Source organism: Ahaetulla prasina, chromosome 3 (genome assembly GCF_028640845.1).
Source record: "Ahaetulla prasina isolate Xishuangbanna chromosome 3, ASM2864084v1, whole genome shotgun sequence".
NCBI lineage: Eukaryota > Metazoa > Chordata > Lepidosauria > Squamata > Colubridae > Ahaetulla > Ahaetulla prasina.
The window spans coordinates 79,219,509-79,247,401 of NC_080541.1; the positions used below are offsets into that span (position 1 = coordinate 79,219,509).

Below are 27,893 nucleotides of genomic sequence, written 5' to 3' on the forward strand. Positions count from 1 at the left end.
ATCAAAGTTCCAATTCCCCCCCCCAAGTTTTTTTTCCCATGAAGCCCAAAAGAAACATTTCTGGTTTTATCTTTACAATTCACTTTTAAGAATCTTCTGTATTAGAATGTGAATCCTACTTTAATATTTAGATTAATCCTGTGACTATGATAGGCGGAACACAGCCTTTCTGGTCTTTGATTGATGGTATATTTCTTTCTAGCCATTGGGTTGAGAGGTTTCTGGGTTGCAGTGGTTCTCCTTCTTCCAGTTACTGGTGTTGGTGGGGAGAGATGATGTCCTAAGGCCCTCTTAAGTGCCCTACTCAAGACCAGATCTGCACTACTTGCTGGCATTTAGGACAGTTACTAAGACTTAGTTGTTCTCGAAAGCCTTGGAGGCTACTAAAATGGTCCTTGCAATAAATAATAGGCTGTTACATACTCCTCAGGGTAAGGATGAAGAGGAGGAGGAGTCAGATTTATATTGCCAATAAAGTTAACTTTGCAAGGATGCTGAGCTTCTGAATCAACTTTTACGCAGACACTTTCAGGACAAATGCACTAACAATGCAAATTAATATTCCAATGAAATGAATTAGGTGTCCAGTGAATTATATATAGGACTGCAGTTGAAGTGCAGCACTAAGGAAAATATATAAAAGCTGCTCCCCTGATTTGAAAAATCAATTATTTCAATGAAAACATTTATTGTACAAGCAATTTACAGTGGGTTTTGTACATAATTTGAGAAATTGAAAAGCAGTTTATATAAAATGAAAATGGTACACATTATTTACATATTATATACAAATGTCTTATCTTTTTCTTCCAATCTAAATTAATTAATAAAACATGCAGTATAATGCATTAAGTAACATAGAGCTTAAAAAGCACATTAACTTTGCTCAATATGACTACTAAAATGACTATAGTATTCAGTCCTGATCCCCCTGGACATATAGACTCCAGTGACAAAGATGGGAACTCCTCGACAAACACCAACCACATCGCCACCCGGCAGAGATGAATGCCGAGTGCGTAACAGCCCTTCCCACAAAGCGCCTGGCATGGACCCAGAAGGACGATGAGGCACTGAGGTGGCTGGTGGGTAGACACTGGGAGAAGGGAATGATGAAGAAGGTGCTATTCACCCTCCTCACACCCTACTTTCCGGATTGTTCGCTGGAAGCCATCAAGAAGCACCTTCAATTGACCAAATGGGCTCCACCAACTGACCGCCCAGAGAGAACAGAACACCCAGAGAGATCAGACTCAGATGCACACCCCACCAGTCCGGTTCCCACTGACTACAGAACTCTTGAATGATCAAGTCAGTTTATTTAGAAAAATTATCTTGTTCATAGTTGCATGTTTGCATCGGCAACTACAATATTTAAACTTTTAATACTACTCTTTCCACTGAAATGGATCCAATACCTTTTGAGCAAAGGTGAAAAAACCCCAACAAAACTGGGTTTAAAAAACAAACTAAAATGTTTCCTAAATAGTACACATTTCCTTTTACTATCCACTTTATAGCACTAACAGAAGAAGCAAAAGAGATTAACTTAACTTCATTAATTCTTTTAGCTGGAACAGATAATAGAAACACCTTACATTAAAGTATTAGTAACAGCCAATCTCCATTTAAAGCTTTTTGTACACTTCTTCACTTTAAAAAACAAAAAATCACTTTCCTGAAGGAAAATGCATGTTGCATCAGTGCATAAGATACAGTGTAACTTAACACATAAACACACACAAAATGGAAAGGACTTCACTTTATACTTGGTCTTTGTGTATAAAAAATGGTGAACTGTTCCTAAATAGATATCCTGCAGTCATAATGTTTATTATCTGATGTATTAAAATTGAACTCGCAATCTATCTTGGTATCAAAGATATTCCTCACTGATGAAAAACATTTAAAACAAGAATACATCTAACAGACAGTGGGGTTTGGAATTGGATTATCAGGTCCTTTGCAGAGATTTGTTCTTTGAACACAATATGATTGTGCTACAATCTCATTGGACCACTGACAGTTAAAGAAAAGAACATTTTTACATAATACACAAATTTAGGTCACATGACAATTTACAAATAATTTCAGAGACATTGATTAGGAGATAGTGGGCATGGTTCTAGCCAGCCTCCCTTAATAGGACTTTTAGGACTTTTGGAGAGCTAGAATTCAATACTTGCTGCCACTGCAACTATTCCCCCACTCTCTACTATCCCTAACCCTACCTTTCCATGTTTGAGAGGATTGTCCAGGTCTCTGCATGGAACCACTCTCTTTGTGCTGATACTTGAGGGAGGGAAATTCCCTTAAACACGTATGGATCTGATCTAATCTGTGTAATAATGAATGGGTTCTAAACTTTTGTAAAGAAAGGAAATGTAACTTAAAACTATTTTTCCCCCTTCTGTTCAATTGTGTCTGATTCTTGGAGATTGCCTGGACATGTCCTTGCAGCTTTCCAGAGGTGGTTTGCCATTGCCTCTTTTCTAGCGCTCAGTGTCTAGCCCAAGGCCATCTGGATGGCTTTGTGCTCAAGGCAGGACCAGAACTCACAGTCTCCCAGTTTTTAGCCTGACACCTTCACCACTACACCAAACTGGTTCTCCATCGTAAGTTATAATCACTATTAAATAGATCACTCTGAGGCTAGATCCGTCAATGCCCTGAACTATGCTCATACTGTCCTGATACTGTCCTGTTTTACCATGACACACTCTATTCAATTATATGAATCATTTTTAATTTCATTCCAGTTTTTACATCTCCCCAGAGGCTCTCATGATGCTCACCACGTTTTCATGAGGCTTTTCAGTACCCAAGAAACTTTTCCCTTAAACACTTCCGTTTCATAGCATTATCTCCTGATTTTGTGCCGTGAACTGTTTCATTACAAATAAAGATGAATGCCATAATTTATTTCTTTGTGCTTTTCTTCCACAACTCTTGTAGACGCAATTATATTTTTAACAAGGAGCTATTGATGATCAAAGATACACTTCAAACTCCTGGAGGAAGTTTCATGCCATTAAAAGCTTCATAAATTCAAATCCATGAGAATTTGGAACATCTACAGACTTTCCCATTTCACTCAATACCTAATCAGTTGGGTGGAGATATTTTTTTAAATTGTGATTTTCTCATCACCTAAGTTCATAGACTGAGGAAAAGTCAAGGCTAATGAGATTTTGTGGCAATTTTTTTTATGATTGTTAGGTGGCCTCAAAGCTATCCTACCTCTTGTTTATCATCTCTCTCCTTTCCCTGTTCTAAAGCTCCCCACTGTTTCCATGATCTCCAAGAAATACCATAAGGAAGAACACAATCTTGCCAAGGCATCCTAGAAATAAGCCAGACTACTTTCACCTGGTTGGTATCAGTCTTCCTCATTGCATTTGGAGACTGTTTGATACTTTGCGTCCACATGTCTAAAAAATGAATGTCAAATTTATTGGAATTTAACGGCAGCATCTATACGTGTAGTGAAAACGACCAGTGGAATTTGGTTAATGAAGGCAATGAGGACTCCCAGGATTGCTGTTGTTAAATGATGAAATGACACTGTGTTGTGCTGTAGGACTCCATCACTGTTGTAACTCAAAAACTATCTGTAATGTGTATTGTACTGTATTCTGTATGTTGTTGCTTTGTTTTTATGTTATGAATAACCTGGAGTCAATTGGCTTTGGACAGCACCCAAGTTGAATGAATGAATGAATGATTTGTTTCTTAATAAAATTTATATAGCTTTCCATTTCACACACAACTCTGGGCAACATACACAATAAAAACCATTAAATATAAACTATGGGAGACCATATTCAAGAACTTACAATGTAGCCATTTTGCATGACTCTTATTTCCCTGGGATCCCCCAAGTCTGCCGACAAAAACAGGTTTCAAGGGATTTCTGGAAGGTCAATAGAACCGAAGCTTCAGAGGAAATGATGTTCCAAAGGCTTGGTCCCACAGCAGAGAAGTTTGATCCCTAGGTCCTGCTGCCCTTGATGGGACAGGTAAACAGAACCCAGCCACATGCCATATAGGGCTTTAATCTTGAGTTGAACCCGGAAACAGACTGGCAGCTAATGGAGAGAAGAAATGTAATGTGTACCATTCTAGGAGCAGACATAACTGTCCACACAACTGCATTTTGTACAAGCTGAAGCTTTCGGATACTCTTCCTGGAGGTAACCATGCCATGAGTAACAGAGAGTGGAGCCTCCCGATCCTGCAACTAGCACACAATACGAAGTTGCACAAAGGGTCTCTTAGCCATGACTGCCACATGCTCTTTGAGCAGGAATTGTGAATCCAGGAGGACCCTGACATTGTGTATGGGGGTCTGTTTGAGGTAGTGCTCCAAAGATGGTAAATCTCCAAATTTGGAAAACTCCAAGACCCAAAGCCAGTCAGTATTGCCAGGGTTCAGTTAATGTCTATTGTTCCCCATCCAGACCCACAATCTCCAAGCATTGAGACAGGACATCAACAGCAATGCTTAGTTCATCGGGGTGGAGATATACAACTAGGTATGCATTATGGCAACAGATTATCTCACCCAACCACTTTATGTAGTTAAACAGGAGTGGAGAGAGTACCCTACATAATAGAGCTTGAGGGCTATCATTCCCATGCAATACTAATGGGAATCTTCCAGGTTACAATTCAGATCACGGATTGTCTTCACGCTACCATACACTATAAAGAACTTGCAATTGGCTAGAGAATCTTCCATTATTTGTGCTTTAAGAAACCGTACAAGCAATTATGTAAACATAGAGGTGGCAGAAATTATAGTGCGCAAACAGCTATCTAAGGTTATTATGAAACAACTTCTGAAGCCATTAAAATAATCTGTGTCTCTCAAAAACAAGTTACTAGGTTTTCCTATCTTTTCCAGGAGCACATTGTATGAATGTGCAAATGCTCATAAACAAAATGGAAAATGTACCTACACTTATACAAAGAAAGGAATGTTTCTGAGAAATAAATTAATAGTTCTGTAATGACTAACCATGTAATCTAAAACATCTTCAAAACAGATTTGTTAAAAAAAGTCCAGAAACATATAGGCAAAATCTAATGTTGTAGCCTTCTCATGGATAATTTTCTGATTTTGACTTTCAATTTTTTAACTGAAGATCTTAAACTTTAAATGACATTAATCAAAAGCAAAGTATCACACATGTAGCCAGGCATTTGTGTAAACACTGAGGCCCTGCTCTCATTTACTGTAATTCTATGAGGTACTAATCTGAATTGTATCAGAGGGGGAAATCCCGCAATTTGGTGGATCTTCAGTGGTTTCTACAATTTGCCTATATTTTAATCTCCAAGTTTTATAATAAAAGGAGAAACAGCTCCTTCCCATACTTTAATCCCATTCTTTTCAGTTAATTCTTAATGAAAAAGAAAAACATTTTCACCAGAGACCCTACAAAAACACATTTTTAAAAAAATACTGAGCAACTTTTATTTGTGACTGTATTTGCATCTGAAGTTCATAGTTCTATAGCTGAATTGTCATCTCCAATACTGTTTTCTTACTCCAAAGCAGCCACAGATTATATTGTTAAAACTCAGGAGCAATTGCTAACTTTCCTTCTTTTCCCAAAAGTAGAAATGAAATTTGTATTAAGCTTTTGTGAACTTTAATACAATTGTTTTGCTCTTCAAAAACTCCTCTCCCACTGGACATGTCTCTAACAAAATCATAAATTAAATCCAGTTATGGATTCATGAAAACACATAATCTTCACCCTTGCAATACAAGTTGAAAGTAAAAGCTTAGAGGCTTAGAGGCACATTATTTTACCAGAAAATGGAGATAAAAAAAACCTTTACTGAAGTAAACAAGCTTGGTCCCACTGAATATTTTATGCAATGATGCAAGATTCTGATAACGTACAAAATTAGTGTCTTAAAATGTTAATCTTAAACCTTTTGTGGGGAGGGAAAAGAGACATGGAGTCACCTAAATAGATAACAAAATTCAACCGTAACTAATTTTAAAAATCCGTTTAATTATACCAAAAGCTGATTGCTTGGTTTTACTATAGTACAACAAAAATATGCAAGCTTCAAGTAGAAATAAGTTAATCATACTGAAACAAAATATAGCAAAGTGCAAACTAAAGAGGAAACACTGCTGCTTTCCTCAAATTACTCAAGAAAAATATATTTAAAATGCTATATTACAAATAAATACAACAAAGACTGAATCACCTCTTTGGTCCATATGTTTATAAAACAAACCAACTTAACCTGTTAATTTAAGTAATATTAAAGAGAATATCTAGAATGCCATTAGATACTATTTCTTTAAACTTAAGCTATGTTATTTACTTTAAAAAAGGAAGGCCTGGAAGAGTTTTATTTGAATAGTATGAATTTTTCAATTGTTCTCCAATTGTTGTTAATAACTCTGTTCATGTTCAAATACTGGTACTGCTGAAAAGTTACACTGCATTTTTTCTTAAGAATGCTTGGTCCAAGTTGAAACAATTGTCCAAAGACATATCGTAGATAGTTCTTTGACTTATTTTAGCAGCTGGAAATATTATGGTAACACCATTCATACAAGACATTTCACCCTGAACTACAGCACATAAACTTACACAGAATTCATACACACTCAACCTTTTTAGAAGATGAAAATTTGTCCTAGTATATAAGCATTTTCCTTATATATTATTTTCAAGACTGAATATAAAAGAATATTGCTATAAAACACACTTCCTTGGTTACTTCATTCCTGTTTTTAATATATAAATCCATTTTTAAAAGCAATAAATAACTATCACTGCAGTCACTTTAAAATACAAGTTTGATGTATTCTGTTCAAAGGCATGGGAGGCCAGAGATGTCTTCACTAAATGGTATCTATTGTCTGTTCAAATGTGTATTTAAATATCCATTACTAAACAAGAACAGTAAGAATTTCTATCCACCATCCTTTTATACAAAATAATAATAATCATAATAATCATATACAGTGATTTATCTACAAAACACTTCATCAGTTTAATCTTACTAGGGGTTATCTATGATTGCCTCCTGTTGTTAAGTAATTTTGCTTGTTTTTCTCAGTAGATCCATTTTTAGATGGCAATGTTACAATAATATGTAACATATTCTGAGGACAATAAATATATTGCAGTATTTTAACAAAAAGTGCATTTCTACCATCATATAAATTATTCCCAGCCTAGTTTTAATGCCAATAGAATTTGTTGTGAAAACTGTTGGTAGTTTCATCTGATGAGGCAATCACAAACATAAGAAGTATCTGAGTTTCCAGCATAACAATGTTTTTTCATATAGCCCTAAAATCTTTATAACTAGCCATTTACAAATACAATCTATATAACTGTCTTTAGTTCTGGGGCCTGAGAATGTTTGTTTTGTAAAACCATTAGTTTTGTACAGTAACACTAAATATTAAACCAGTTTATATATAAACACAACAGCATTACATATACCATGTTTTGGTGCTCAATAAAATATGGAAATTAAAATGCAGGATTGTTATGATAAAATATTGAAATATTCCTCAAACTAAACTAATTTTCTTTAAAAAATCCTCATGGCTTGAATTGGGGTAATATTCTTCAATTGTGTTTGTTATTGTCTTTTTAATAGGAACTTCCCTGCCACATCCATTACAACATTGCCAAGCAGTAATCCATCAATAGACACAGAACAGCAGAAAAATGGAGAAACTAAAAAATTAGTTCTAATATATACTCAAGGCACTACCGCCCCTGAAATCATTTTATACTACTGTCTATTTAGTAAATAAATACATATATACATACATAAATAAATAAATATATAAATAAGTGTACCTTGGTATTTAACTTTAAATTAGCTGCAACAAAATATATTAAATTCCCACTATTAATGCTATTTCCACTGCCTTATGACCTTGATTCAGAGCGCAGGATGAGCACAAAATTTATATTTGTGGCTACTGTAGAGAGCTCTGCTGTCAAATGACGAAGTAGTTCCATATAGATTGATTCATTCTTGCTGGAACTGCCTCCCATTGGGATTATAAGAATGACAAAAAGATAAACAATAAATCTCTTTTAAACTCTTTTACACCAAGATAAACCTTGATAATTAATATATTAATACATATGAATATAAATTGAGTTTTTTTCCACAACATTTAGAAAAGCTCTGGAGCAAAGAATTGTACTGTCTAATTATTATTGCTATGGGTATGATTCTATTATCATGACAATGTGGCTGTCTTTTTATCTTTTTTTAAAAGATTTATATATAGGCACAACACCTATTTTAATCTTAGTTTTAAGATTAAATTCACACAGTACTTCCTAATGGAGGAAAACACACACATACACAGACTTCCACTGTTAATATGCTAGAAATCCCACTTTTTAAGGAAGCAATGTGAATGAATGATGAACCAGTTGGGCAATGAAAGTACCTAAGCTTCTATGGTAAAACAGTGTATTTTTCAGTCATTGTTACTTGTACTTTCTTCCAAAAGTTTTTTCAAACACCAGCACATGCAGTGCAGGCTTGACTGCATAGGAGACCTATGAGTCAGGATAAAATATAATTTAGTCATTTCTTCCCAATACTCACATTGGCCCATTAAGGTACTTTCTGTTCTTGGTATTCATTTCATAACGTTTTATAATAAAGACAGCTGCAGTCACACCACTATTGCTTTTGTTGAAGCACACAAACAGAATGTATCTATTCAAAGCTAAGCTGATAAAAGTCACATATAATTGCTCCCAAGCTATCTAAAAATTGGAAAAATTCTATGGAGATTCTCAATTATCCAGATCATGGTTGTCCTGAAGGTGCTTTTCAAAAGGCAACTGGACTTTCTTGGGGTTTTTTTTCCTTGAAAACACCAAAAAAGTCCAGATACCTTTTGAAATTAGGAAATTGAAAAGGTAATTAAACTATCCTGTTTTTAAAATTATAACTGTTTACCAGAATAATTTTGTTCTGAATCACATACAAAAAAGTTTTTCCTTCTTTCTTTTCTTTGTATCTGTCACAGTATAATCTGGTAAACATGGGTTTTTCAAAACCTATGGTTTCCACTGGTCTTAGTGGTATTAGTGAATCCTTAATTTTAGAGAACATTAAAATTGGCTTTGTAATGGATCATTTCATTAAAGACATTTCATTTGTATTATTTGACCCATACAACTTTTCAAAATCTGTAGTATGACTACAGCATATACCATAAATTATAAGGTCTGAAATGTATAAAAGTAAATAACTGAAACTGGCTTTAGTGAATACAATGCATCTTAATAAACCCCTTCATAAAATGCTCTCATTTTGAATCAATAGCATTCATATCCTTATTAGAGCTTTGCTTCAGCTACTGAATCTGGTCACATATAACATTAGTTCACAACTGTTTTGTTCCCATGGCCATGCTAATATTCTGTACTGAATGGGATTCAATTAATAATAAGCAAATATCTAGCTGCTGTACCTGAATTTTTAAAACTATGTCTGCAGCATTCAATTACTACACATCTAAATGGTCACATTATAAATCTTTTTTTAATCAATTTCACATTTGGCACATTTATTCATTCTTCAGAAATGCCCCTGTATTTTCTTCAGTACCATCACAAACAATGATCACAACACCAACTGTTTGACTGATTAGCAGCTTCACAAGGTGGTTTATCTCAAGCTTCTCCTTAATGGGTCACACCTTGCCTATGACAGAGGCACATTAGGTACAGTGCAGTAGGGTGTCATTTTTGGACTCTAGAGGAAAGCATTTTCCAAATGGATAGAACCTCTAGTTTGCAGTCCACATACCATGCATTTCCCTGGTAATTCCAATCCATCAGCTACTGAAGCCATTTCTGGAAAGCTTCACTGCAGACTGCTTCCTTTTATACACAGCACTTTTGTAAAAAAATTCAAAGTGTAGCAAGAAGATTCAAAGTGTTGCAAGAATCCTTGAAAATGAAATAATTATTGTCAGTACAGTCTGCCCAACTCCAAACACCAGTGCTTCCATGGGAGCCATGCTTTTCCCAGCCACTCTGTAAATTCCAGCTACTGCTGCACCTGAAAGGGACAAAGAAGACAATTATAATTAGAACCATAGATTTTTATTCAAAAATCACCATGTGTATGTAATGTTCCCTTCTTCCATACACAATTGATTTTACAACTCTTATCATACTGGACAGCAAGTACAGTATGATTCTATTAAATGGACACTTTTCTACATTGTATTTGAGGATATTTAAGGAATGATCCAGCAAAAGTCAAACACTTCTTTCCCATTCAATTGGGGAGAAATCTAAATATGTGTTCAGCTCCCCCATTCAGTGAGACTTAAAGTTCCCAACCCATGTAAGAAGCTAATAATTAAAAGCCTACACAAGACCGATAATCAAATAATCTAAAAATTTAATTTCAGATTGTTGACTGCTGATGAAAAACCTAAAATAGAATTCAATTCTGCAATGATACTGTTCTAAGGATTCTTTATTTATATAAATTTATTTATATTTACACCAAGCTGGCAGGAATAGTCAATACTCCAGAAAATAGGCTCAAGATACAGAAAGATCTTGACAGACTAGAACATTGGGCGCTATCTAATAAAATGAAATTCAACAGTGAAAAAAACAAGGTTCTACATTTAGGCCAAAAAAACAAAATGCACAGATACCGTATATGTGGTACCTTGCTCAATAGTAGTAACTGTGAGAGGGATCTTGGAGTCCTAGTGGACAACCCTTTAGATATGAGCCAGCAGTGTGCAGCAGCTGCCAAAAAAGCCAACACAGTTCTGGGCTGCATAAACAGAGGGATAGAATCAAGATCATGTGAAGTGTCAATACCATTTATAATGCCTTGGTAAGGCCACACTTGGAATATTGCATTCAGTTTTGGTCGCCACGATGGAAAAAAGATGTTGAGACTCTAGAAAGAGTGCAGAGAATAGCAACAAAGATGATTAGGGGACTGGAGGCTAAAATATATGAAGAACGGTTGCAGGAACTCGGTATGTTTAGTTTAATGAAAAGAAGGACTAGGGGAGACATGATAGCAGTGTTCCAATATCTCAGGGGTTGCCACAAAGAAGAGGGAGTCAAACTATTCTCCAAAGCACTGAGGGTAGAACAAGAAGCAATGGGTGGAAACTAATCAAGGAGAGAAGCAACTTAGAACTAAGGAGAAATTTCCTGACAGTTAGAACAATTAATCAGTGGAACGACTTGCCTGCAGAAGTTGTGAATGCTCCAACACTGGAAATTTTAAAGAAAATGTTGGATAACCATTTGTCTGAAATGGTGTAGGGTTTCCTGCCTGGGCAGGGGGTTGGACTAGAAGATCTCCAAGGTCCCTTCCAACTCTGTTATTATTATTATATACAATCTAGACCAGTTTCCTTTGAACCTTGATCCACTGTCTAATTGTTTCAAATGTTTAAACCTTATCAAGTGTTCTGCCTAGAAAACAGAGGCAAAGTAACCCACCTGCTCCAATTGAATCTTATTCCACTTACAGCTAATGCATATGCTTAATTCAACAGCGCATGCACTGACCTCTACTCTCACCTTTTCCAACGAATTGGAACTTTGAGAAGTATTTCAATTTAGTCAGTTTCTTATTTCAACTGAGCAGAAAATAAACTTTAAATCAAGGAAGAATCATAAAAGCAACTTTAGACCATAGTTTAATATACTGGATTGGTTCAAAGCTGGTAACCATACTATAGATAGTTCTTGATTTATGACATTTCATTTAATAATGGTTCAAACTCACAACAGCCTCAGAAAAAATGATCTTTAACCTGTCCTCAAAGTTACAATTCATGCACTCACACACTCCACAGTTGTGTGATCCAATTTGGGTACTTGGCAACCAGCTCACATTTACAACTAGTTGCAGCCTCCTGCAGTCACATGATTGCAATCTGCAACTTCCCAGTCAGTTTCTGACAAGCAGCATCAACTGGGGAAGCAGAATTTGCTTAACAATTGCACGACTTGCTTAACAACCTTGTGATTCGCTTAATGATTGTTATAAAAACGGTCATAAAATCAGGTTCAGCCACATAATGACTTGTTTAATTTAACAACTGCATTTCCAAGCAATCGAAATTCTGGTCCCAACTCTTGTTGTAAGGTGCTGTATTCTACTTGAAGTAAACTGATGTTTCCCCCACAAAAAAGTGAATATTTTATTGGTGTTTTTTTCTTAAAGAAATAGGGTTCATTCTAATAGCTATTGTTTAATTATCTGAAAAACAGTTTGATGTTTAATATAATTTTCCTTGCAGAAAAATTACATAAACTATTCTATCATTAGCATAAGATTAATCTACCATCTTTCTCACTCTACCTTACTGTAACTGTTTCTGTAAGATGTTTATGTTCTGATTTAAGCTTATTTTTTGATATGAAAATTTTAAAAATATAGAAAGTTTATTATATGTAAATAAAATCCTGTATGTACTGAGTATTTTTTAAAGCAGAAATTGCTTCCTATTTAAAACAAAAGCTGGCAGTGGTATTAATCACAATATATGGGTCCTCATAGGGTACTACTGTAGATCTGATAGTCTTTATATTAAAGCTACTGTACATAATTATTCAATTAAATCAAATGTGGCAGATAAAGACACTTCATTTTTATCATTCTAATTTTTGTAAGAGAACCATACAAGTAAAATATAAAAATAATAAGAACAAATCTTGGTTTATGAAATGACTCCTATAACAAACTAAATGCATTGTTCTTTGTACTGCAAAGTCAGAACTGATTTCATATCAAGTGCAAATCTAATTGATGGTTTAATTTATTAAACCAAAATATCACAACTCCAAATCAGTAGAAGACAAAAATCCCGAAAGCAAAAAGACTGCAATTAATAGCTTGCTTAAAGTTATATTATAAAGTACTTTTTACATTTCTGTGGGTATCACAAAGAATATATCAAAATCTGTGCATAGGAGAAAACCCAATACTAAATAAATCATAATTATATCATAATGAAAGAATTCTATCGTCTACAGTTAATAAAACCAATATCTATACAGCAAGTTATACTGTACAAAATGGTTACAAAGGCATTCCATAGATTGTTGCTCCTAACAAATTTATGAAAATTTCTATAGGGAATATAAATCTACCACACAGGTAGATTTATATACACACACAAAATCGTACATTCTCATATATGGGTTTAAGCATTGCTTTCCCCAAAAAATGACTGTAAAAAACTCATGAGATCCCAATTGTTTTATGAGGGATGATTATGCATCTCCTGAATCACTAAGTACTAGCTTGACAACTCCAAGCAATGTTCCTTTTCATACACCATTAGTAAACCATTTAGGAATCTGGAAGTCATGGAAAGAAGCTAATGATGCAGCAAGTGTCTAACTTGACCCAGGAGAGAACCACTGTACAGTACCTTCCACATTCATAATCTTTAAGCAATTGTGCTTTTTTGGTTTTTTGAGTCAGAGTGACAGATATATATTTCTGACATTTATATATATAAAACAATTTGTGTGAATTGAGATAAGATAATCTTAATTTGCTATGATAAGTAAAATAGTGCACCTATTCTATAAAGGGTCAGATAACATTTTTTCTTTTGAGAAACTATTGTTATTAGGTATAACTATTTCAGTAGCTAGCTCCTAAAGTACTTTAGATTGTTACAAAATCTTGAAGAAAATGTACCGTAAGTGCAATAGATTGTCTTATTTGCAAAAGTGCAAAATTGTCTTAAGAATGTATAGATAATATCTTTACTAGACAAAGTCTCATTGTCAAGTTATTAAATGGTTCTTTAGAATCTTCATTATCTTTAATACAATAAGAAACATACATTAACATATAAAAATACCAGGTTTAGTTGCTATTTACTAAGCTCCACTGCAATATTGCATTAATTTCCTTGACCGGGACGCCTTACGCACGGTCACTCACGCCCTCGTCACTTCCCGCCTGGACTATTGCAATGCTCTCTACATGGGGCTCCCCTTGAAGAGCACCCGGAGGCTCCAGTTAGTCCAGAACGCGGCCGCGCGGGTGATAGAGGGAGCACCGCGTTGCTCCCATATAACACCTATCCTGCGCGGCCTGCACTGGCTACCGGTAGTCTTCCGGGTGCAATTCAAGGTTTTGGTTACCACCTTTAAAGCACTCCATGGCTTAGGACCGGGATACCTTCGAGACCGCCTTCTGCCACCGATTGCCTCCCAACGACCTGTGCGCTCCCACAGAGTGGCCCTCCTCAGGGTGCCGTCGACCAAACAATGCAGGTTGGCGACCCCCAGGGAGGGCCTTCTGTATGCACCAACCCTGTGGAATGAGCTTCCTCCTGGATTACGACAACTCCTGACCTCCGGACCTTCAGGCGTGAACTGAAGACTCTATTATTTCAGCGGGACTAGCCTAAGAACAAAATGTTTTAAACAAATTTTAATGGGGGTTTTATTGGTTCTTATTGTTTTAGTGATCAGGCCTTGATAATATTTAGTTTTAATCTGGGTTTTAAAAGTCTATTTATTATATTGTTTTATATTGTTTTAATATGCCTGTGAACCGCCCTGAGTCCTATGGGAGATGGTGCGGTATATAAGTTTAATAAATAAATAAATAAATAAATAAATAAATAAATAAATAAATAAATAAATAAATAAATAAATAATGTGGACCAGCAATTCATGCAAATTTGTTCCGCTGGCAACTGAAAACTTACTATACAATGTGAAGGTTATGCTATTATTATTTATCCAGAATTCCAGTATATCACAGCAGATCTTTCAGTGCTTTACAAAGTGTTGTTATAATTTCCCATCCCTTATTGCCATAGTTGCACTAGACATCTTTTACAAGGGAAGGTTAAAAAAAAAGCTATTGCTATTTTCACTAAAGCTAGAATGGCAATAAGAAGGTAATATAGAACCCCTTTTTTAAAGATCCAGATTTTTATTATCAGTTTGACTCATGGAAATTGGCACACCTACTTCAGACTTCAAAATGCAGGGTTTTTAAAATTGTACTAGGATAAAGGACAAGTTAAGGAACAGACCTGGCACACAAATGATCCAAGTACATTATCAGAAATTCACAAAATATGTATATAAAGCCATTCTGTAACTTGAGAATAAGAACTGTGGTTACCTCTGCAGTCATTTATCAGATAATGGCACTGGAAGAGAATTATGCTTAGGATATTATAATAGTAATATAATAACTACAATCTTATATGTGATTTTTTTTCTTTCAGAGAATGAATAGCAATTCAATATAAAATTCCAAATGTATGAACAGAAGCAACACATGAACATTTATTACAATTGCTAGTAATAATCTTCAAAAAGAACCACAACTATATTTGAACATGTAAGACTTACTGGTTATCATAGCTCCAGTTACAGAACCCAGAAATCCAATGCTGACCACAATGACAGAGATTACTCTCCCTTGCCTATGCCTTTGCAGCATGACAAACATTAACACTCCTGCAGCACCGTGGACAAAGAGAGAAGAGAAGAGAGCCCATAGGAAAACCCAGTACCACATTTCTGGAAAAAAAGTAATCAAACAGCAGGTTAATATTTCTTATTTCTTTCTGATTACAACAAAAATATGTATTTTTGTATTTGAAAATTGATAGAGATATAAATGCATGCACAGAAGTAACTCTCACTTATAAGTTAATTTTATTATCTTGTCCACTACCCATTTTTAAAAATATTATGTATATCTCAATGTTCTTATTCTTTTTTCCTTTTCCTATAAACTACCTAGTGGACAATTTTTGTCAGTGGGAATGTGCAAATTATATAAAAAAGTAAATATTAAATAAATCTAAATATGCTATATGTCAAATGCATGGAAATAATTCTCATATATAGTACCAGTTCATTTTATTATTATGCCACTACCCATTTTCAAAAGGCCTGTGCATACTTTTGTATTTTTATTTTATTTTTTGCTTTTCTAGAAGCTACCAAGAAGACTTTTTTTAACAGGTTGCAAAACAATTATATGAATAATTAAATATTAAAGAAATTTAAAACGGATCACTTCACAATTATGCTAATGTGTCTATGTTATCTATGTTTGGCTGTATGTATGTATGTGGATACATACTGTACATATGTGTGTGAGGGCCTATAAATATCTCTCATACAAAGTAACACACTCTATTTATAAAATATTCTGAGAGCTAAAATAAGAACGTAATTTAAGGGAACCAAAATACAGAATGCTAACTGTTCAGAAATAATATCAAAAGTAAAGTATTGAAGGTATTTGCTTTGCTTAAATGGGGAATATGTAAAATGATGGGTTTTCCCCTGATGAAGCTAATAATATTACAGTTATCAATACATTGCTTCTGAATGCTTATAGACTGAGGTTTCTTATTGAGGACTGAATGTCAGCTGAGATATGTAAAATAATAGAATATTAATTTTTTGAATGGCTCAATGTTTTATGTTATATTAAAATTCTGTTTATTTGGAGATGTTAAATACTCAAGTAAATAAAACAAATCTTTAAATTTATGGAATTAACTCGGTATGCAGATGTAGGACTATTCAAAAATATAACATTTAAAACCATAGAATTTCACCACACATACTAATTATAGTGCTTTAATAAAATATACTTCTATCATACAAACATTCATTTCCCAAAACTGTCATGTTTTACAGTGCAATACCACAGTATGTTTTACTGTTTTTAATTTTCATCACTAATTTGAAAATATTCCTTCATTTAAAGAGCTATATTGAATCATATAAAATCTATGCAACTAAACCAGAATCCAATAGGAACGTAAGTTCTCAAGTTACAATAGTTTGACCATTCAAAGATTTGGTGGACATTACAAAGGCTATTTATGATCCATCATCAAAATTGAAATTCCCACCCCCCTCCAATCATGTGATCATATTTTGGGCTCTTGGTAACTGACTTGCATTTCTCAGCGGTTGCAGCATTCTAAGGTCACTTGGCCCAATTTGTGATGTTATTTTTGACATTTTTCCCTGTTTTCTGGTGAGAAATGGAACAAAGATATCTAGTGGATATGCTAGCGTTGTTTAATGACTATGTGATTCACTTAATAAGTGATTTGTTTAATGTCTGTGTTGACTCATTTTATGACCATCAATACAAAAAACTTTGGTCACTTGGTGCCACTGTACAAATGAGCCTGGACACCATGCTATCTTTGGTACTGTATGGGATTGCACTACCTGAGACAGACCCAGTGAACAATCTGGGGATCCTCTTAAGAGTCTGCTCCAAGAGCTGTTGCCAATTTGTTTCAAAGTCTAATTCAAGGTGCTGGTTTTAATCTTTTTTTAATGCTATCTGAGGGTCTGTCTCTCCCCAGTTACATTAGTCTACCCAATTACATCTTTTGTTTTCTTTCATTAAATCCAATTAATATAGTTATTACATACTTATGCTTATATGTATGCTTATATATTATATAGTTATTTTCATGCTTATGCTTATATATACTGTTGTGATAAAATAAAAATAAATAAATAAAATAAAATAAAATCTTGCAGAGAATGTAATGCCGTTATCATTGGCTAGGGATCTACATCTGGTGAATCCCAGAAAACATGCCTTCACTGTGTAGTGCCTACCCTATGGGACATCCTTCCACTGAAATTAGATTGGCCCCATCCCTCTTGATTTTTCATAAGGCCCTCAAAATCTGGTTATGTTATTAAACTCATTTATACAACCGCTGATCTCACAACAGTAACTGGGTAGCTTACAACAGAGCTAAAACAGTTAATAAATACATTAAAAAGTATAAAAAACAAAATAAAATAAAGAATAATAAACTAAGGAATGTTAAAAGTAGCAGAGCCACTTCACAGTTCACCTGTTACCATAATGAGTTCTTGAGGGACTTCTAGAACAGTGGTGTCAAACTCAATTTTATTGAGGGCCGCATCAGGATTGTGTTTGACCTCGGGGGCCAGGGTGGGGATGGCCAGGTCAACATCACTTGTGTCAGAGGTGCCCCGAGCTTCGTTTTCAGCTGTGATGGCCTCCTGCAACCCTCTGCCAGCGAAAACGGAGCAGGCAGCCCTCCCAAGCTCCATTTTTCCTGGCAGAGGCACCACTGGTCCAGGCTGGTCCTTTGCTGTTTCTAGGGCAGTCCCGCAAGCTAAATCAAAGCACCCTGCAGGCCAGATTCGGCTCCCGGGCCTTGAGTTTGACACCTCTGTTCCAGAAGCTCAACAATAATAAAACCAACCTCATCTCAGCAGAGAGAAGATTCTACAGCATAAAAGGCCACTGCTTAAGACCCATTACGTATAGATTTCTAGGCAACCGAATCTGTAACATGCCTCCCACTGCTGGATCCAGTAGGATAAGCAGATGAAACAGGGAAGAGTAACGACTCCTGCGGCAGTCCACATAATAGCAGCTGAAGGCAAAGTCTCTTTTCCCCAATCATCGCTGACTGAAACTGACCAGTAGAAGGGAGGTGAACCAGTACAAGATCATGCCAATACTACCCACCCCAATCCTCCACATCAGTCCAGAAGCTTATCATGGTTGATGGCATTGAAAGCCACCAAGAGGTCAAGTAATGCAAGGATGACACACTGTTACTATCCTGCCCACATCAGAGACCATCCAAAAATGTGACTGACCAACACCATTTTCATACCATATTCAAATATGAATCTGACTGAAAAGGATTCAGATAATCTGCTTCATTCAAATTCCTCCGAAGTTGCTACACAACATTTTTTCCCTAAAAAGGAGAAGCTGGATACTGGCTCATCAGGAAAGTTCAATTTTGAACTTTCTGTTCAACTTAATTAAAACTAATTAATGCAGCCTGTGGTTTGGAGACCCTGCAAGTTTTGTTCCACTCTATTTCATGTTATTTTATATTGTTCTATTTTTAATCAAATTGTTTTTATTGATCATAAGTCAGAGAATTTATGAGACAGCATACTAATACCTAAATAAAATAAAATGCTATATTAGTGGGCATTATTTATTTTTAAAAGTCTTAGAACTAAATATTAAGTTTAGCAAATGGATTAATTTTGGTATAATGAGAACTAGCGGACTTTTTAAATCTCAGTCATGCAGTAAATCAGAAGTTTTCATTAACAGTCAGTATTGATATCCTTCAGGTTCCATGCGTCAAATGGCCTTTCCATTTGTTAGCTTTAACCCATCTTCTATTCTTATCTTCATTAAATGCCAAACTAGAACATCTCTTCAGGCCAAATTTTACTCCTGTATTTCACTCTATGCATCTGATAAAGTGAGTTGCAGCTTATAAAAGCTTGTCTTTTAATAAAAATTTATTAGTCAGAAAAGTTTCTACCAGACTCCTCCTAACTTTTGGCTATCATACATTAACACAGCTTTCAAATCTACTGCCAGCACCGCAGACTGCCAGTGGACCACAACAGAGCAGTGATTTTAATGCTTTTTTAAAAATGTATACATTTTTTGGGGGTGGGCAATTGAAGGATTGTTTTATCGATTAGTAGCTGGTATTTTGTGTTACATGAATTTTTGAAACCTCTTTTGTTCTATTGTTTATTTCAAATAAACGTGTAGATTTTTCATAATCCCACTTAACAATTTCAGTGTTGTGAGCCAGCAAGTTATAGGCCTAGAGCAGGCCTGTCAAACTGGCAGCCCACAGGCCGGATGGGTCACACACAGACAACACCCACCCTGACTCCACAAAGGCAAAAAACCATCACAATATGTCATGTGACGCAATCAAGTTTGACACCTGTGGCCTAGTCATCTTTTGCTTTACCCTTGCCTTTTGGTACTAGAAATGTTCTTTCATTCTTCATTTTATTGTTGTTTGCAAAAGGTTATTCAGTTATGTTGCTAGCTTGGAGTGTAGGCTTGCCAAAATTAGAGCCAAAAATCATGCAGTTAATCTTTTGGGAGGGTATTCTAGTTCTTTATATTTTTGAGTTGCATCTGAATCATTTTTATTGTTCTATTTTTAATCAAATTGTTTTTGTTGATCATAAGTCAGAGAATTTATGAGACAGCATACTAATACCTAAATAAAATAAAATGCTATATTAGTGGGCATTATTTATTTTTAAAAGTCTTAGAACTAAATATTAAGTTTAGCAAATGGATTAATTTTGGTATAATGAGAACTAGCGGACTTTTTAAATCTCAGTCATGCAGTAAATCAGAAGTTTTCATTAACAGTCAGTATTGATATCCTTCAGGTTCCATGCGTCAAATGGCCTTTCCATTTGTTAGCTTTAACCCATCTTCTATTCTTATCTTCATTAAATGCCAAACTAGAACATCTCTTCAGGCCAAATTTTACTCCTGTATTTCACTCTATGCATCTTATAAAGTGAGTTGCAGCTTATAAAAGCTTGTCTTTTAATAAAAATGTATTAGTCAGAAAAGTTTCTACCAGACTCCTCCTAACTTTTGGCTATCATACATTAACACAGCTTTCAAATCTACTGCCAGCACCGCAGGCTGCCAGTGGACCACAACAGAGCAGTGATTTTAATGCTTTTTAAAAAATGTATACATTTTTGGGGGGTGGGCAATTGAAGGATTGTTTTATCAATTAGTAGCTGGTATTTTGTGTTACATGAATTTTTGAAACCTCTTTTGTTCTATTTTTTTATTTCAAATAAACGTGTAGATTTTTCATAATCCCACTTAACAATTTCAGTGTTGTGAGCCAGCAAGTTATAGGCCTAGAGCAGGCCTGTCAAACTGGCAGCCCACAGGCCGGATGGGTCACACGCAGACAACACCCACCCTGACTCCACAAAGGCAAAAAACCATCACAATATGTCATGTGACGCAATCAAGTTTGACACCTGTGGCCTAGTCATCTTTTGCTTTACCCTTGCCTTTTGGTACTAGAAATGTTCTTTCATTCTTCATTTTATTGTTGTTTGCAAAAGGTTATTCAGTTATGTTGCTAGCTTGGAGTGTAGGCTTGCCAAAATTAGAGCCAAAAATCATGCAGTTAATCTTTTGGGAGGGTATTCTAGTTCTTTATATTTTTGAGTTGCATCTGAATCATTTTTATTGCTCTCACTACATCTTCCTTTTGTTTTTCATCAAATTCTTTCCAAAATGTTGTGCTTTTCATTGCGCTCTTAATAATTTTCCAATATTCAACAATTTCTTTATCAGAATTTGTTATAAACAGTGTTTTGTTTAAACCGATTTATTATTATTATTATTATTGCTTATTGGGGACAGCATATCCAGAGGAATGGACTAGCATAATTGTTTAGAAATCAAAAATTCTTCAGTGTGAAATTTATTGGGGTCTTGTCCCTGTTCTGTAACAGGTGAACTAGCAAGAAGTCTAATCAACTAATTTAGGTCAAGGAGCTGAGCTTGTTAACTTATGGCTAGCAGTTTTTGGAACCAGATTAAAGCAGCATAGGAAGAGGTAGGTTGTATAGTCTTTGCGGATTGGCCATGATTGAACGGAAGGGGGGAAAAAGCACAGTTCTATGTCTTGCCATGTATGATTTTAATGGCAACAATTAAATTCTGAACTAACACTGCTGAGAAAAGTGCTGAGAATGTATTATTGCTGAGAGCCAGAGCAGCAAGTGAAATACTTATCCTAAGAAATATATTAGTACTGCACAGTTCATTCAAAAACAGCTAGAAAGACAAAGCAATACAGGTAAAATTATTTCTACTTCCATATTTCCCCCCTTTCAGAATCCATTACAAAATACTCATCTAAATTTTGTTTAGATAGATCAAACTTCGATAGCATTTCTATTATTTAATTATTAAATCACTTATTTAATTAAATAAATTTTAATACATCAAATTACTTATTGAAAAATTAAATATCTACATTTTATTTGAATAAAATAATCATTCTAAAGAAAAAAACAGCTTTATTGATGAAACTTCAATCCATCAGACAGATATACTGTACAAGAATAGAAATGATATGCATTTTCTAAAATGGTGCTTTTTAAGATGTATTTTTATAATTTAAAATGTTTTTATATTAAAATATTAGTGATTGCTAACTCATTGTCAGGTGTGGTAAATGTTTGATACCAAACCTCATAAAAGTACAGAGTTGGAAGGAACCATTTAGGTAAATGGCCCCTTCCATTAAAACATTACCTAGTGCAAAAATCCAAAGCAAATCCAAATCCAAAACATGAAGGAAATAGATGTTTCCCACACATTTATTTTATTTACTCCCAAAAACTTTTCACATTCAGAGAAGGAAAGTCGACTATCAATCAGATAACTGGTTTTATTTCGAACTTCTCTTTTTGTCTAAGATATTTTCTGACATCAATTAGAATTTGACTTCCTATAATTAAAATCCATTATCTTTTTTGCACTTTGGAGCAACAAAATGATCTTTTCTGGTGTGATATCCTTCAGGTACTGCTATCAAAAAGGCTAAATATGTCTAGCATTTTCAATGTCTCTTCACAAGACTTCATTTCAGGTCTTCTAATCATACTTTTGCTCTTCTCTGAACATGTTCCAATTTCTCTTAATATTTCTTAAGTTCACAGAACTGGATACGATACTCTAACAGGGGCCTGACCAGTTAGTCAGTGCAAGGTATATTACTTCCCATGATTTGAAAACTATTTTTTTAATACAGCTGATACACAAACTGTCTATCTAAACCCGTTCCAGTCCGGCTTCTGACCTGGGTACCGCAAGACGGCTTTGGTCGCATTGGTAGATGATCTCTGGAGGGCTCGGGATAGGGGTTGTTCCTCTGTCCTGGTCCTGTTAGACCTCTCAGCGGCTTTTGATACCATTGACCATGGTATCCTGCTGCGACGGCTGGAGAGATTGGGAGTGGGGGACACTGTTTTTCAGTGGTTCTCCTCCTATCTCTCTGACCGGTCGCAGACGGTGTTGGCAGGGGGGCAGAGGTCAGCTGCGAGGCGCCTCACGTGTGGGGTGCCACAGGGGTCGGTTCTCTCACCTCTCCTGTTCAACATCTATATGAAGCCGCTGGGTGAGATCATCCGTGGTTTTGGGGTGCAATATCATCAATACGCTGATGATACTCAGCTGTACATTTCCACCCCTGACCACCCCAACGAGGCTGTTGACGTGATGTCCTGGTGTCTGGAGGCCGTGCGGGTTTGGATGGGGAGAAATGGGCTCTGACTCAATCCCTCCAAGACTGAGTGGCTGTGGATGCTGGCGTCCCGGTACAGTCAGCTGGTTCCATCGCTGACTGTTGGAACCGAGTCACTGGCCCCTATGGAGAGGGTCCGCAACTTGGGCATTCTCCTGGATGCTCGGCTGTCGTTAGAAGAACACATGACAGCCGTCGCCAGGGGAGCTTTTTATCAGGTACGCCTGATACGCCAGTTGCGCCCCTTCATAGATCAGGATTCCTTATGCACGGTCACTCATGCCTTCGTCACTTCCCGCCTGGACTACTGTAATGCTCTCTACATGGGGCTCCCCTTGAAGGGCACCTGGAGGCTCCAACTGGTCCAGAATGCGGCTGCGCAGGTGATAGAGGGAGCTACTCGTGGCTCCCATATAACACCCCTCCTGTGTAGGCTGCACTGGTTGCCGGTGGTCTTCCGGGTGCAATTCAAGGTGTTGGTAACCACCTTTAAAGTGCTCCATGGCACAGGACCGGGCTATTTACGGGACCGCCTGCTGCCACCGATAGCCTCCCATCGATCTGTGCGCTCCCACAGGGAGGGTCTCCTCAGGGTGCCATCAGCCAAACAATGCCGGCTGGCGACCCCCACGGGAGAGCCTTCTCTGTGGGGGCACCTACCCTCTGGAATGAGCTTCCTCTGGGGTTACGATTACTCCCCGACCTCCGGACCTTCTGACGCGAGCTCAAGACTTTTTTATTTCATCGCACAGGGTTGGCCTAATGTACTACTGTTTTAAGTGGGGTTTTATTATTGTTCTTTGAATAATTTTAATAGGTGCTAGCCAATTTGAATTAGATTTTTATATTGTCTTTTAATTTTATTTATAAATACTGTTTTATGTTGGCTGTAAACCATCCCGAGTCCTTCGGGAGAAGGGCAGTATAGAAATTTAATTAATTAATAAATAAATAAATAAATTTGAAAGTGGGTTTAAAAATGATGGGCTATGGGAATGCTGTGGAAGGAGATACTACACAGGATATTCAAATGGTTGATGACTTGCTAAACCAAAAGATTGATCTGCATAACTTTCTTATACTGGATTTATAAGAGAAAGTTGTTACAATTTCAAATATTGTGAGAAGGGACAAGGAAAAAATGAGAAGTCATCACATTCTAGGACATTAGAAAAGAGATGAGAGAACAGATTATTTGATGAATTTTAAGAGAAAGTGATTTGTCACTGTTACTTATAGTTGTTATAAAGGATAAGTAACTTCTTCTTTTTTCATATACTTTTTGTTATTTTTATTGTAATTTGTACTAGTTCTTAGCTTTTTAATTATAATATTTAATACAATTATTATGAAACAAGAGGCTCTTAGTATAGCTCTGCAACCTGATATTGTATTATGAAACTGTATCAATTGATGCAATATATCATTCAAGCTTTCCACATATTTTCTGCTTCTAGGGTATGTATTTTTGTTTTAACTGTACGTAAAGAATAAAGAGCTCTAGAAATGTTTTCAGGTATATACATCAGAGTGAATGATAAATAATTCCCTGGATTAGCCTCTTTCCCAATTTGGGAGATAGAGACAATACTTGCCAATCACCAGTCATGTCAATTCAATGATTTTCCAGCATGCATGTGATTTAAGTAACTCTGGAGATTTAAACTCATTCAAAATACATAGCTCCTAACCATTATTCTATCAGTCTCTAAGCTTTAACTCTGCCCATTATTTTGCTTTTTGCCACTTCCTAATGGGATACAATACCATTCAAAGAATACATATACTCTTTGTGGAGAGGACTAAAGAACTGGGAAACTTTTTCTTTTCTTTGTTACTTGTTAGAATTTCACCACTTTCACTCAGCAACTAGTAATTTGAATGTATTTGAACGTATCTCTCTTAGACATTGCTCTTAGTATCCTTTAATGATCTCATATAATTCCGAGCTTTAGCTTCCTGATATTAAACTTATCATTCTAGACTATCTGCACATGCTTTTGTTTCATCATCTTCCTTTTCACGTTGTTTCACTTTTTTCTATTTGCTTCTTGTACAACCACACTGGTTTTTGATGTTTTTCATTTTTTTTCTTTAGTGAAATTATTTGTATTGATACTTTCTAGTCTTCCTTTTTAGGAACTCTCACATATCTTAAGCTCTTTTTCTCATTACTTTTTCCTAACTACTTGCTGATCAGCTATGAATACCACAGGCCCTATTAATTAACTAGCCTTAAAAGAAACAGAAAATTAGATCTCACATCCCAATGTACAAAAGACATAGCTCATAATTTCCTCTTGGATATTTTAGTAAACAGTACACACTGTAAGACCAAAACTCAATCAAAATTCATTGTCAGAATGTTATGTCTACATTAAAAAAAAGGCATCAGAAACATTCTACAGATCTAAGCTGTAAGATTCCTTTTCTTGAAAACACATTGGCTTAAAAAAGCATCTTATTTTCTGTCTATATTCCTACAGAATATTTATCTGATGAGCTATAAAGAATCGTATCATCTCACCCCAATTAAGACCCGGTTTGGTCTAGTGGCTAAGGTGGTGGACTAGGAACAGGAATCTAACTTCTAGTTCTACTCTAGGCTTGGAGAACAGTTGGGTGACCTTGGACCAGTTGCTCTCTTATTCAAGGAAGAATGAAACGGTACATCAGTCCTGAAAATTTTCACTTAGTTCTTCTAGTTTCTAGAAGACTGACTGACTGAAGCCAAAGGCAGGGAGAAAAATCACCCCACCTCTCCCACATAAATGCTTCTATACCAAAGATTATGAAATTAGCACCAGCTATTAAAACACAACCTGCCACTTCTACTCACCTTTTCACCAGGGAACCTGAGACCTGCCAAATGCCAGATTGAGAATACGGGGAGGCACGGGTGGATGACTGCTTCTCTCCCCCTCCCATTTTTAGGTCGCATATCCCATCAGCCCGTGGCACTGGCACCCTAGGTACTTATCCTAAACATCTGGGCAGCGCCACGTTGTCTACAATTGACAAGAAGCCCGTCTCCCTTTCCAAAGGCTGCCCACCGATCACCTTCTACCCCCTCCCGTCCCGCTAAAGCCACCGAGCGCCCGCTGTCCCCGGCCTTTACCCGTGAGATGCCGAAGCGATGTGCCGTGAGCCCATAAGCTCAGCACCTGCTGGACCGACAGGTTTATCATGTGGTCTCCCGCCTCCGCCTTCATGGTCACCGCGGGGGAGACGACCAGGCCGGTTCTGTCGTTGCTGGGCCGCCGCCTCGAGAGTCGTGTCTGGTTTGGGCAGCAGCCTCGGGAAACGGGAGGCTGAGGCCGGGCTCCCACGAGGCCTCTAAGGGCCGAAGGGGCGCGGGTGGGGTGAGCTCCCCCCGGCGGGGGAGACATCGAGGACGGCAGCTGGACAAACAAGGTGGCGGCGGCGGGGGCGCTAGCTCGCTCTCCGCCTCCCACCGCTGCTGGTGGTGGATGGACGCCGCGGGCCTCCTAAGGTTGGCCGGCGCACAGAGCCCCGCGGTCTGGGGCTGAGGAGGGGAAAGGAGGCGGAGGTAGGCGCCGGGCAGCCGTGGCGGCAGCTATGGCCATCACCGCCCCCTTTCGAAGCCGCCGCCTCCTCATTGCCCCCCCCCCAACTCAGTAGCTCCCACCGACAACGAAGAAAGTGGAGGGGGGGGGGGGGAGAAGCAGGAGGAGGAGGCGCCCGCGAGACGCGGCCGGCGAGTAACCGCCTTCCCTCCGCGATGGCCGGCCAGCCGCCGGACCAACCGCTACTCCTGGCAAGATTGCGCGCGTGGCGCAACCTCCAATCAGTCACCTCCCAACACGAGGCGGGCGGGGGAACCTCTCACGCGCGCGCGCGCTACCCATAAAACAGGCGGCGCTTCTGCAGCGGCTCCTTGCATGTAAGGTGGCGGTGGGTGGGGGAAGGAAGGCGATGCTCGTTCGCGAGGCAAAGCTGGAGAGGGAGGAGACAGCGCGGTGGGTGGGTGGGGGGTGTTGGGTAGGACACAGGTCCGTTTACCCAAGCTTTCCTCAGACTTCAGTTATTAGGCGACGGAGCTCAGAGGCAAGGGACTGTTTTTCCCCACTTCAGGGAAAAAGGCCATGTTCGTCTCTTACAGTGGCCAATACTGCTTTAATAAAGAAGAATTATTTCTGACTCAGAGCTGAAATTGGGGCAACTTAGTGCTACCTGAGCTTGGTTGTTTTCTTGCAGACGTTTCCTTACCCAATCTAGGTAATGTCGCTAGCATTGATGATGGTTTTTTTTTTATTTTTTTATTTTGTCACAACGGTATATATAAGCATAAGCATGAAATAACTATACGACACATAAGTATAAGCATGAAATAATTATACGAGTTGGATACGATCAAGGACAGGAACGGTAGGCACGTTGGTGCTCTTATGCACATCCAGTGGTGGGATTCAGCCAGTTCGCACCACTTCGGGAGAACCGGTGGTTAACTTTCTCAGCAGTTTGGTGAACTGGTTGTTGAAAGAAATCATTAGGGCAGAGAACAAGTTGTTAAATTACTTGAATCCCACCACTGTGCACATCCCTTTGTTTGGGTAAGGAAACGTCTGCAAGGAAACGAGCTGAAAGACCATCAAGGGGCCCCCTCAGTACGGATTTTTTTCCATTTTCTCTGATATGGCTCTTTGGTTGGGGGGGGGGGTGCGCTTGAAAACAAATAGCAAAAATACTCTAGTCCACC

General features: G+C 37.2%; 1 protein-coding gene across 2 annotated transcripts; it reads right to left on the reverse strand.

Annotated features, from left to right (window-relative positions):
• Window positions 1-81: 81 nt before the first annotated feature.
• On the reverse strand, window positions 82-26,994 carry TMEM170B (transmembrane protein 170B). Of its 2 annotated transcripts, XR_009154191.1 has the most exons (4): window positions 26,292-26,994; window positions 15,417-15,587; window positions 9,838-10,092; window positions 82-8,043 (listed from the first exon to the last, which is right to left on the reverse strand). XR_009154191.1 is itself a non-coding variant. In XM_058175517.1 (3 exons), exons 1-3 carry the CDS (start codon window positions 26,560-26,562, stop codon window positions 9,962-9,964), a joined length of 573 nt encoding a protein of 190 aa, XP_058031500.1. In that variant the 5' UTR covers window positions 26,563-26,993; the 3' UTR covers window positions 84-9,961. The 2 variants fall into 2 exon arrangements, 1 of the variants encoding a protein (XP_058031500.1); XM_058175517.1 differs by having other exon boundaries at window positions 84-10,092; window positions 26,292-26,993.
• Between the last annotated feature and the right edge of the window lie 899 nt (window positions 26,995-27,893).